Source organism: Arvicanthis niloticus, chromosome 1, assembly GCF_011762505.2.
Source record: "Arvicanthis niloticus isolate mArvNil1 chromosome 1, mArvNil1.pat.X, whole genome shotgun sequence".
NCBI classification, from domain to species: domain Eukaryota; kingdom Metazoa; phylum Chordata; class Mammalia; order Rodentia; family Muridae; genus Arvicanthis; species Arvicanthis niloticus.
Window position 1 is genome coordinate 74,978,984 of NC_047658.1, and position 13,669 is coordinate 74,992,652.

The 13,669-nt window shown below is 39.1% G+C and overlaps 1 protein-coding gene across 2 annotated transcripts; it reads left to right on the forward strand.

Annotated features, from left to right (window-relative positions):
* Positions 1–9,607: 9,607 nt before the first annotated feature.
* On the forward strand, positions 9,608–12,601 carry LOC117698818 (olfactory receptor 2AG1-like). Of its 2 annotated transcripts, none has more exons than XM_034490430.2 (2): positions 9,608–9,888; positions 11,069–12,601. In XM_034490430.2, the coding sequence occupies exon 2, from the start codon at positions 11,089–11,091 to the stop codon at positions 12,034–12,036; it is 948 nt and encodes a 315-aa protein (XP_034346321.1). In that variant the 5' UTR covers positions 9,608–9,888; positions 11,069–11,088; the 3' UTR covers positions 12,037–12,601. The 2 variants fall into 2 exon arrangements, with proteins under 2 accessions (XP_034346321.1, XP_076796187.1); XM_076940072.1 differs by lacking the exon at positions 9,608–9,888 and adding an exon at positions 9,894–9,992.
* Positions 12,602–13,669: the final 1,068 nt, after the last annotated feature.

Sequence of the window (13,669 nt, forward strand, 5' to 3'; positions counted from 1 at the left end):
CTCTGGGGTATCTCCAGCTGCCACAGGCAGTCTGCTAACCCCAGCAGACTTCCATTCTCCTGCTACCTCTCTGCCCACCTTCATCACACCTTCAAATCATGAACCATACTTGTTAGCTTCCTTTCTCCTACCCACCTTCCCTAATCAATGAATCCTCTGGGGTAACCCCAGATGCCCTGAGCAGTCTGCTATCCCTGGCAGACTCCCATTCTCTGCCCACCTCTCCATCCACCATCATCAGACCTGTGGATCTTGAATCATACATATCTGCTAATCTGGAACCATACTGCCAAAGATATCCATCAGAGGCCTACCATACCAGGATGATCAAGGTTAACCCCCCTTGCAACACATACAACAACAGGAACTTCTGGGGACCAAAGCCATCCAGATGGGAAAAAAAAAAAAAACCAACCTCAAAAGAACACAAGAACAAGAACCAGGGCAATCAGCCTGGGAACACATGGAGGGACCCATGGATCCAGCTGTACATGTAGTGGAGGATGGCCTGTCAGGCATCACTGAGAGAGGAGGTTCTTGGTCCCTTGAAGGCAAGATGCCCCAGTGTGGGGGAATTCGAGGGCATGAAGGCAGGAGAAGGTAGATGGGTGGGGGCACACCCTCATAGAAGTAGGATGTGGGGGGATAGGATAAGGGCTTTCTGGGGGGGGTATGGGGAAAGGTGATAACATCTGAAATGTAGATAAATAAAATGTCTAATTTATATATAAAAAAAACAGATAATGGAGCTGGCTATCACAGTAAAGCATTTGAGACTTTTTGTCAACAATTTAATATTACCCATATTACTCAGATTCCTTATAATCCTCAAGGACAAGGTATTGTGGAAGGGGCCCATGGAACTTTAAAACAATATCTTCATAAAATAAAGTGGGACGTATATCCCTGTACACCACAAATTTATTTAAATCCTGTTCTTTTTATTTTAAACTTTTAAGATATTTGGATGCCAGGGTACTTTCTGCTGAGTGTCTATGGCACCCTACAACTAGGCATACTTATGCCTAGGTGAAAAGAAAGGACCAACTTAACTGGCATCTGGCATGATCCTGATCAGGTAATTAATACGGGGAAGAGGGATGTTTGTGGTTTTTCTGCAGGATGCTGAAGGAGCATGGTGGCCGCCAGAGTGATTGGTGAGACATGCTGATGCTGGGACAAAGAATGATGCTGACTTGTGAGCTTGCTGGGTGCCCTAAAAACGGTGACTGGGAAGCTATATTGGACATATGTTCCTGACCCACCTTTGCTTTCCTATTTCCCAGATGGGACAAGCTGCCTTGCCTCAAGGTTTTAGACCTTGTGGGACAGAGAATCAAAAAGAGAAGTTATAATGACTCTTATATTTTTTCTTAAATGAGACCAGTTATGTGGACTCAATCATAGACTGGTCTAGAAACCAATCTAACATTGGAAATAACAGTCTTCATTTGGAAGGCTTGTTCTGGATATTATCAGAGATGTGTTTGTAAGTTAGCTGCAATTCTCTATAATATTATGTTAGCAAGAGATAAAGTTGGGACAGGATCTGGATTTCAAACAAGTGTTAGTGCATGTTTTAAGGCTCTTTTAATTGTCATGTTAAAATTACTTTTATTTCTTCTACAGTATTTAATGTAAGTTGTATTGATTGTACACTTTCTAATTGTGTTAGTGTGTTGAAACCTGGTGGTCTATCAACCAGCTTTTGTTTTATTGCTTTGAGTATTACAGGACCTTGGTGTAGTGGGAGATATTTAAATCTCCAACCCAAATACGAACAGTCAATAAAAACACAACTCAGTAATTATGAATATATTCTGTAAGCCTAGATTGGGCAGATTCACCACTACACCACTCTGTTCCCCAGCTATGAGACCCTTATAACTTGAGGATTTTCCAGACCCTGTGTCTTTCCTTCTACTTTCTGCTTCCCAGTCGTCCTCTTCATTGTCTTCCTACTCCATTGTCTTCCTCCAGTCCTCCCCTCTGCTCTCTTCCACCAACCTTTATTTCTATGCCTCCCCTTCCTCTGCTCAATCACTGGCTCCAGCCTTTATCTTACAAATTAAGATGGGCAGAAGGTTCACTAGAATTCACCTGTGTAATGACTCACATCTCCTCTGTAGCCCTTCACAGGAGAGGAGAATTAGTATCAAAATACAAGGCTGGGGCTATCCACAACACATTGGTATTCTGAAAAAGGCTTGCAAGTACTGGAAGAAGTTTAAGCAGAAACAAGAGGGTAGTGGGCTTGATTATTGCTGGTATAACAGCTTTAATTACATTAATTGCTAACACCACTGCTTCTGCAATTGCTTTGACACAAGAAGTTAAGACAGCTCCTTTTGTCAATCATTTAGCAAAAAAAAAAAAAAAAAAAAGTTACTAACGTGCTGAGTATACCAGAGGATTTAGATAGGTGTTTGGAACAAAGGATTGACGCTCCTATTCAAATTATTGGAAGGAGGTTCAGAGTTTAAGAATAAGGAGCCATCTCAAGTGTCATGCCAAATACCAATGGATTTGCATTATTTCTAAAATTTACAATAATAGTCATTATAATTGGGAAAAAGTTTAAAGACACTTGCAGGGTATTTGGCATAATTCTAACACCTCTCTAGATATTTTAACTTTGCATAGTGAGCTTATGAATTTCAAGAATGCTGTTCAGCTGAACATTGATGCTGCAGATACTGCTGATAAAATTACCCATGGCCTGAGGTCAATATTTCTATTTTGGTCAAGCTTCAAGAATGGCATATATAGCTTGATCATGTTAGCCCTTTTTGTTCTGGGAATACTTTTATTCCTGCGTATCATGTTAAAGCTTGTTGTTAACAACATCAACGTGTTGGCAGCCAAAGAACATGGCTTGAAACTAAAAACAGACCCTCAGACAGAGTTATCAATTTAACAGGTTGACAAGTCAAGGATGGGTAAGATTCTGCACAGAGCCTTACCAACATAAAACAGAAGTTCATTTCTTTTGATAATGCATATTCCATGATAGATAAAGAAGGCATTCTTATCAGAATGACTTAAAACAGGTTCAGTCTTATTTATGAAATAAAAAAGAGGGAGATTCGGAAAGCTTTGGGAGCTGCTTGGCAAGAATCTGACATTGGCCAAGGACAAGGAAATGGTCTTCAGGTAGGAATCTAAATCTTAGGCTAGAACAAAACAGTAATTTCAGGCAGGAATATAAATCTTAGGCTAGAACAAAGAAGTAGTTTCAGGCATAAAAATGACATTGGACTAGGACAGGGAAGTAGGCTCATATATTTTGGTCATCTGTATAAGCCCTTAGAAACAGTGATCATGGGAGTGATCACAGGACTTTGTTTATTGCCTTGCTTGTTCTTTGACTATTTGTGTTCATTGTTCTTCTTTTTCCTTGACTATTTCCATCTACTATATTGCTAGTTCCTCAACCTAGAACTAACCTTAATATTTGCATGTAATTAAAATGGTATAAAAGCACATTGGGAAAAATAAAAAAATAAAATAAAAATAAAAAAGAACCAGTGCAATATGACACCTTTAGAGCACAGCTGCCCATCTACAGCAAGCCCTGGGTATCCTAACAAAACCAAATCACAAGAAAATGACCTTAAATCCAATCTTATAAAAGGGAGAGATGTAAAATACTAGATCCCTCAAAGAAATACAGGAAAACACAATAAAACAGGTAGAGGTCTTTTAAGAAAATACAAAGAAATCCTGTAAAAATATAGGAGCATTCAATTAAAGAGGTGAAGGAATAAATAAAACTGTTCAAGACCTGAAAACAGAAATAGAAGCAATGAAGAAAAGACAAACTGAGGGAATCCTGGAGTTGGAAAACCTAGGGAAGAAAACAGGAATAACACATACAAGAATCACAAACAAAAATATCAGTCAACATAGGTGGAGAAAACAAAGTATTTCAGGACAAATTCAAATACAAACAATATTTATCCACAAATCCAACTCTACAGAAAAAAACTAGAATGAAAACTCCAGCCCAATGAAGACAACTACATCCAAGAAAACACAAGAAATAAATAACTGTATACCAGAAAACAAGGGAAGCACACACAGAGAAACACACACACACACACACTACCACCACCACCACCAACTTCATATGGAAAATCAAAAATAAAACAAAACAGTAACAAAAACCAAGATAACAAAAACAATCTTGAACAATAAAAGAACTTCTGGAAGTATCACCATCTCTGACCATAAGCTATACTACAGAGAATTAGTAATAAAAACAGCATGGGTGGTACAGAAACAAATAGGCTACTCATTGTGGAATAGAATTGAAGACCCTGAAATATACCCAGACACATATATTTGACAAGGAAGGCAAAATCATACAGCAGAAAAAAAGACAGCATCGTCAACAAATGGTGGTGGTTTAATTGGATATCTGCATATAGAATATGCAGATAGATCGACACCTATCACCCTACATAAAACTCAAGTCCAAGAGGACCAAAGACTTCAACATAAAACTGGATAAACTAATCCTAATAGAATGGAACGTGGGGAATAACTTTGAAGTTGTATGTACAAGACACCTTCCTGAACAGAGCACCAGTGGCTCTGGCTCTTAGATCAACAACTGATAAGTACAATGTCATGAAACTGAAAAGCTTCTGTAAGGTGAAGAACAGTGTCAATAGGACAAATCAGAAGCCTACAGATTAGGAAACAATCTTCACCAACCCTACATCTGACAGAAGAATAATATTCAAAATATATAAAGAATTCAAGAAGTTTAACACCAACAACCCAAACAAAAACGCAATTTAAAAAATAGGTACAGAGCTAAACAGAGAATTCTCAACAGACAAATTTTGAATGTCCAAGAAACACTTAAAGAAATGTTCAAATTATTAGTCATCAGGGAAATGCAAATCTAAACAACTTGAAGATTCCATCTTACACCAAACAGAATGACTAAAATAAAAAAAAAAAAAAAACTCAAGTGATAGCACATGCTGGCAAGGATGTGGAGCAAGTGGAATACTCCTCCATTGCTGGTGTGAGTGCAAACTTGTACAACCACTTTGGAAATCAATTTGGCAGATTCTCAGAAAACTGGGAATAGTTTCCTATTCCCAGAAACTGGGAACTACCTCAAAACCCACTCCTGAGCATATACCCAAAAGATTCTCTATCATCCCATAGGAACACTTGCTCAACTATGTTCATAGCAGGTTTATTGGCAATAGCCAGAAACTGGAAATAACTCAAGCTGTTTCTGCACTGAAGAATGGATGAAGAAAATGAGATACATCTACACTGAAGTGGAAGTTTCAGGTAGGATCATGTGATGCAAGTTCTTGTGGTGTTTTGCTATGACAGACTCAAGTGGTGTTTTCCTAAAGCATGACCCATGAGAGGACATGTGTTGTTTGGAAAGGGTATAAATTGGACTCAATGGACAGAGAAGGCATGCTTGCATAGCTAAGGTTGCAGTGCTTCATTAGTTTCATGTTTTTGTCTTTGCTGATCTTTGCTTCTTTGAGAGAGGCACAGCAGAGAACTTCTCCTGGAGACCCAGCTGGTCCTTGTCACTCCCGATGTCTCCTGCCAATTTGGCAGAAGCCTTACAGTTTCTGCTGGATTGTACCACTGCTGCTGGTTCGTATTTGTTATTCTGACATGGAATTGGACTGCTGGTACCCTGACAAACAGAGATTGGAATCGACCAAAAGAACTACTTCTCAACAGGTCCACATCCCCTTGACTTATTTACCACTTTTTCTCCCCTACCTATGGAAGGGGAGTCAAAGCATTTGAGAACCCTTATTAAAAGTGGGTTTTAAAAAAATACAAGCCTACACTACACAATGGAATACTATCCAGCTATCTGAAAACAAAGACATCATAAATTTTGCAGGCAAATTGATGGAACTTGGGAGTATCATCCAGAGTGCGGTAACACAAACCCAAAAGGACATGCATGGTATGTACTCACTTATAAGTGGATATTAGCCAAAAAATACAAGACACACATCCTACACTACAGAGACCGAAAGAAGGTAAACAAGAAGGAAGTTCAAAGTTAGGATGCTGGAATGTCACCTAGAAGGGGGAATAAAATAGTCATAGGAGGCAGATGGAGGGATGTGGGGCCATGAAAGTTTGCCTGGTCTCATTTGAGCTAAGGCTAGAAGCCCTGAAGATGCTGACAGGATGATAGGAGCTTTGCCTGCTCCTGGGCCACAGGCCCCTGTCACTAGCTACAGCCCCTCATAGATTTGTGGCCATCAGTCACGTAAGGGCAACATCCCAAGCCCCATCCACATATAGATGAAGAAAAGGGTGTGACTTGTAGTCACATAGGATCAAGACAGAGATTGCCATTCTAATGAGATACTTAGAGGCCCGGAGGGCTTAGCCAATAAGCTTTCCTTCCCAGACATTCCTCCATGCAAAAGGTGTTTAACCTTAGGCCTACCCTGAGAAATGAGGTATGGTTTTACACATCTACTTTTCATCATGACAGTACATGCCTTAAAACCATGGATTACTTTCTTTTTAATTGGATTCACAGTGGGGAGCCATGGAGAAGGCCTTTGCCTACAGATCCATTGTCTAATCTCCTGTAGAAGACCTCTCTGCATTCCCAGCCATAACTGACATCAAGCCCAAGCCCCAGGGACCCCCAGAACCAGTTCCGGCTGTCCAGCACCACAGACTGCTTCTTCTCGCTCCAAGAGTGCTGTCCTGCCGCTTCGCTACAGCCAACACCCTCCCAGCAACAGGGTGGGGTAAACACAGTCAAACTTCCCAAGTCCTGCCTTGCTGAGCAGCCATGCCCAGGACCCACAACCCTACAGAGGGAGGGAACTAGTTAAGAGAGGCAATGGGGAGGGAAATGGGGGGCAGTTCAGAATCAGGTGTTGGGAGAGACAGGAGAGATGGCTGGAAATCTACAACTGGCAGTGTTGGGGTGATGGGGGCATCTTGAGGACATGCCAGAGAACTGGAAAGGAGAGCTCCCCTAAATCAATGGGGATGGCCATAACTGTGACTCACAGCATTGGGGATATGAATCCTGAAGAGGCCAACTCCTGTAGCTAGGCAGAAACTTCAGTGGAACAACACACACACAAATCTTTAAACCCTAAAAATTAACCTGTCTTCAAGAAATGCAGAAACAGAGAATAAACAGAGACTAAGGGAATGGCCAACCAATAACTGGCCCAACCTGAGACCCATCCCATGGGCAAGTATCAATTACTGACACTATTAATGATACTCTGTTATGCTTGCAGACAGGAATCTAGCATGGCTGTCCTCTGAGAGCCATCATGGAGCAGCTGTCTCAGACAGATGCAGAGACCCACAGTTGAACAGTGGATGAAAATTGAGAACTCTTGTGGAAGAATTGGGGGAAGGATTGCAGGCCCCAAAGGAGATAGGAATTCCACGGGAAAACCAGGTCAACTAACCTGGATCTTGGGGCTCTCAGAGTCTGAACCATCAACAAAAAGCATACATTGGCTGGACCTAAAGTCCCCCAACACACATAAGTAGCAGATGTGCAGCTTGGTCTTTGTGTGGATCCTGAACAACTAGAGTGGGGTCTATGTCAAAAGCTGTTGCCTGTCTGTGGGATATGTTCTTCGAACTGGGCTGTTTAGTCTGGCCTCAATAGCAGAGAATGTGCCTAGTCTCACATAGGCTTGATATGCTAAGGTAGGGGGATACCTAGGGAGTCCTCCACACTCACAGAGGAGAAGGGGAAAAGTAATGAGGAGAAGAATTGTGGGAGGTGGTGACTGGAAAGAGGGGCAGTGAGCAAGATGTAAAGTAAATAAATAAAAATTTAAAAAATTGAAAATAAAGAATATTAATGAAACCCATCTCTGGTGTTAACATTTTTGTGAATTTTATATATTTGAAATATCAATAATTTTGAATTTTTAGAATTAATTCTGCCCAATTAGTTACTGCATATGATTCTGAGTTCACCATGGTTCCTTGTATATTATATCATCTAGGAATCACTTTTATTCTCCTGAAAGCATTTTTAGGAGTCTTTGGAGGTCAATTCTTTATGTTTCAGTTTGGTTCATTCATTGATGAGAGTTCATTTGTGCACAGATGGTTTGGGTATATATTTTATTTCCTAAACACTTTGACACATGTCTCTGTCTTCTCTTCTTACTACCATTGATAGACTATTGTTATCTAAATATATTTATATTATGGATAACATGCAAACAGAAGCAATGAGCTATTTTAGTAAATATTAACCTTCTACAACCTAAATTTGTGTGGATTTCATTTAATTTCTTACTTAATATTTGAAAAGTTGAGCTGTCTTTTTGTCAACCATCACTGATGGTAGATAGCTGTAGCAATAAGACATAATCACACAGAAAAGTTGTACTGGATAACAGAGTCAAGGAAAGGCAGATCGAATATTTCTATACTTCAACCATAATAGCCTATAGATTTTTTTTTAAAAAAAAAAAGCCTAACTAAAGAGGAACAGAAATAAAGGAAGCAACTCTGCACAAAGGTTAGGGTACTCGTTCTCTTCCTTGGGTCAGAATCTGGCCACATTAGAGAAATCTTTGCAGGTCTGTTTAGTTAAAAATACAAAAGGGGGCAGCTAAGTAACAGTAGTAGATTTTCTTGTAGGACCCATCGGTCTAAGGATCTTGAACACCTTAGCAGTGTCAGGTATGGCTTCCATCGCATAGAAGGCACCTCTTATCCAGTTTTTAAAAAGACACTTGATTTCCATCATAACATTTTTACCACCCGATATGTATGTCACAGGTTTTATAGCTGGTGATATGCTGTCATTGATGATCACTTTCCCCCGCCAATGCACAGCACTTTCAAGTACCATGACATTAGTCAGTAAGAGTGAAGCTTCTAGTTGGCAATCAGATTTTTCCATGTTCAAGGTAATGTACTTTCTGTCTTGCTCTTTGTTTGTTTTGATTTTGTTTTTTTTTGGTTTGCTATTGTTTTGTTTTGCTGAAATGGTTTGGAAAGAGCAAGAAAATGAGTTGTGAAATTTGGTAGGTAGTGAAGAATAAAGGACTTGGAGTTGTGGGGAGAGAATGAAAAATGTCAAAACTGAAAAAAATTAATGAATGGTTTAAAAATTCAAAATGGATTTTGAATGTTTCTTCTAAGTTTAAACAAAACTCTGGGAAAACCAGGTAGCAAATTCCTATAATCTCAGCACTTTGGAGCCTAAGGGTGTTGGATATTAAATTTCAGAGATGTATAAATACCATTAAGTGACAGAAGACATCAGAAAAAGCAAGCCAAGAAAAGCCCAAGAGGATTCCCTAATTTGCTATTTCTTAGAGCAGCATTTCCAAGCTAGACTTTTTAAGTTGGGAAATAAGTTCTTCTGAAGCTATGCACAAAGAAAGGGAGAGAAGTCATGAAATCAGAAGACAAAGTAGCCTGTTCCTAGATAAGGTCCTGGCTTACTACTGGCCCCAGGGACACTCAAGTGAGTCAGCATGGGGGTTGGGCAGCTGTTCTAATTTCTAGTTATCCCATGCATCTTTTATCTCTTTCTATATTTGGAAGCAGTGGTAAAGAAAACTGATTATTCAGACACAAGAGCTGCCTGGAAAACGACAAAACACTTTGGGGCCCCCTTTATGCCACAGGGAAAGGAGAAGCAGTTTCTACTACTTCCTTTCATTCCTAATAATAGGGAAACCATCATCTTACATCATAGGAAACTACTGAAAACATATAAGCTGCCTGGCTGCAACCACTTCCATCTCCAGAGCACACTTGCAGTTGAGAGGAAGGAATACAACTGCCCTGACACCTGATATTGTACAGACCCCTGACACACCGCAGCAACTTAACAAAACAAACCAATTAACTACTGTCAAGGTAAACTACATCTGATCTCCTCAACTGCAGTGAAGCATCTTCAGACTTTAAGCAGCCCAAGGGAAGCTGAGGTGGTCAGGCAGCTAGGTTTCTTAGAACGGGAGGTAAGACTTTTAGTGGATGCATTGAGCCAATAAATGGAATAGAGTTATAAGCAAATGCTGTTATCAGAAGCAACAGAATCATATTTTTTGATCTCCTTTTTACTTTTTCTCTATTTTCATTTTTTAAAAATATTTACAAGGATAGAAGGCTTTGAGCGTCTGAGGAGGGTAGATGGTGAGTCTAATAAATCATGGACATGTACAAAATGATTGAAAGAATAAAAATTACTAAAAATGTATTATTTAATCCTAAAACATGAAAAAGAATCAACTGGAATTGATGGAGATTCTGTATTATAATCTAGACCTGGGTATTTCCTCTCTTGTAGAAATCTTAACATAGATCTTTAGACTTTGTAGATATTGTTGATTTTGGATAATGATGAACGCTTGTTAAAAGCCATCCAATGCAAAAAGATATTTATTTAATATTTTCAAACCATTAGCTATTAAGTTACTAGTGTCCCACAGAGAGGCCAAGGGAAACTACTGAAATGCTAATACATAAGTCATGTTGTATGATTTGTAGAAGCCTAGTTTCAAATAGATGATCATTTCTCTAGCTCCATATACATAATTAAAAACATAGATCCTTAAAAGTAAAAATGTAAAAAAACTCATAGTAGTACTTCTTGAAATCACTTTAGAGTTTCATATTCAAAATATTTCTATTCAGCGAATAACTAAAATATTTAAAACCATTTTCTAAACATTATACTACAATGACACATGTTAGTATTTTTTTTTTTGATCTTAAGAAAAATCTAAAACTTTCTGGAAAAACAATCTAGGTTTAGTATTATGGGTAGTATTTTGTGAGGTGACATCCTAATGCTTATACTACTTATTCTGCACATAGATGGATCTTTGTGGTGATGCAAGTAAGAAAGAGACACTAAGATGGGGACAAAGAGACAGACAGACAGACAGACAGACAGACAGAGAATGAGAGGTAAAGCTTTTTGGAAAATCCCATGTTGTAAGAGTCACATGGGGTAGCATAAAGTGCTCTTGGACATGAAAATCGGCAAACTGAGTTCATATTAATAAAACTTCACCAACCATATGTTTTCTAGGCAACTAAATATCACACAGAATGGAATTCTGCAATTACACCTTGAAAAGTGGCTTCATCTTGGTGGGGATTCTGGATGACAATGGTTTTCCAGAACTGCTCTGTGCCACTATCACATCCCTGTACTTTTTAGCCGTGACCAGTAATGGACTGCTGCTGCTGGTCATCACCATGGATGCCCGACTCCACGTGCCCATGTACCTCCTGCTCTGGCAGCTGTCTCTCATGGACCTCCTCCTCACATCAGTCATCACTCCTAAGGCTGTAATAGATTTTCTTCTCGAAGACAACACTATCTCATTTGGGGGCTGTGCTCTTCAGATGTTCCTGGCACTGACACTTGGTACTGCAGAGGACCTTCTTCTGTCCTTTATGGCCTATGACAGGTATGTAGCCATCTGCCATCCTCTGAACTATACAATCCTAATGAGTCAGAAAGTCTGCTGTCTCATGATAGCCACCTCATGGATTCTTGCCTCTCTCAGTGCTCTAGGATATAGCACGTATACCATGCAATATCCTTTCTGTAAATCCAGGCAGATCAGACACCTCTTCTGTGAGATTCCTCCATTGCTGAAGCTGGCCTGTGCAGACACCTCCACATATGAACTCATGGTTTATTTGATGGGTGTGACCTTGCTCTTTCCTGCTCTTGCTGTCATCCTGGCCTCCTACTCACTAATTCTGTTCACTGTGCTCCACATGCCCTCTAATGAGGGCAGGAAAAAAGCCCTTGTCACCTGCTCTTCCCATCTGACTGTGGTTGGGATGTGGTATGGGGGTGCTATTGTCATGTATGTCCTGCCCAGTTCCTTTCACAGCCCCAAACAAGACAATATCAGCTCAGTTTTTTATACAATTTTCACTCCCGCTTTGAATCCTCTCATCTACAGCCTAAGGAATAAGGAGGTCACTGGGGCTTTGAGGAGAGTCCTGGGGAAAAGGTTCACAGTACAGTCTACATTCTAGATACTTCTAATAGCTGCCTTATAAACTTTATTATGCCTAAAATAAAAATATTTCTACTATGAATGAAATACTACTGGCAAAACCAAGAGAGTAAAAGTGTGATCTTTTGATAGATAAGTATGAGATACAACAAACTTTTAAAGTACTCTTGGGATATTATGAGGTATTTTATAAAATTCAGTCTACCCTCTTTAAAATTGTTTTCTATGGCTTTAAAAGTTATACACTATTTTCAAATGTCAGTGAGTCTGTTAGAGTTTCAAATTGGCCTCACCTTACCACCTGATCATGATCCCTTAGACTTTAAGTCATTATTGGACCAAGAACCAGAAAACATAGTTTCAAGTAGATAGTTCTCATATTAATTGGAAAAGATTCTTAAGATTTGCTTGAATGTTAAACTAGCTACTCTTGGCCAAAAATGTAATATTAAAGTGACTATTTTGCTTAAGATGTTTGCATCATGTTCATTAGTTCTCTCTTCCCAAGCATCTGCATTCATAGAAATTTCTTTGATTTAATGAAAGTCCTTAAACTCAACTCTCCTCTCCTCTCCCCTCCCTCCCCTCCCTCCCCTCCCCTCCCCTCCCCTCCCCTCCCTCCCCTCCTCTCCTCTTCTCTTCTCTTCCTATCCTCTCTCTTATACAATTTCCTTTTCATTTTTCTTTCTTTTCTTTTTTTCTTTCTTTCTCATTTTTTTTTTAAGTAATGAGAACGGAACACTTACATTCTAGCCTGTGAATAATAGAAGCAGATAGTATTTGTTCATCTCTCCTAACATATTAAAATGTCTCAACAACCACAAAGAATCCATATCTTTACTATTGTTCTAGACATAAACATTTTACAATCTGTACATGTGTCAAAATGTCCTATGATACTCCATGTGCACATATTTTATAGCTTTTGTATTGAACTAAAACACTAGACAGGACTGTCATCAGGAGTACAATTGACAATGAATGCTCTCATGGATAAGAGAAAAGGAACATGCTATTGGTGGGAGTATAAACTATCACAGATGCTGTAGAAATCAGTCTGAAGTTTTCTCAAAAAACTACAAAGAGATTAGTAAAGAACTCGAACGGATAATAAATTTAAATTTGCAAAAATAGAAGAGACAATATAGTTTTCTTGTTAACTTAAATATGCAGTATTTTGTGGTTGGTATTGCTGTTTGTAGAAACTGTTTCTCTTCTGTTTGTTTTAAGAAAAATGAAATTATTATTATAACTCCTGCATTTATTCAAGTAAAATTAAGTTTTTAGACAAAATAGAAGCTAGTATCCTAGAAGTAAGTAGTGTGAGTAAAATCTCCCACTCATTTAGATGAATTTGCCTCATTTTCTTGATACTGGAACTCACTTTACTAAGCTGATATGTTCATGTAGAGGCTTCTTCACCTGCTGGTACACAGCGAGACTCTTGTGCTCTATGGTGGTGATACAGAGTGCTGGTGAAGAGCTCCTGGCCAGCTGTCAGAACACAGTTGGAATTAAATGCAGCTCACATTCTTGTATAACTTGGAACTTGTACTTGTACTTCTTGAACAAAACATCTGTAAACTCTAAATATACAGTAACAAAAAGACTTATTTTAAAGCATGTGAGGATTAAACAAGACAGTAGATGTA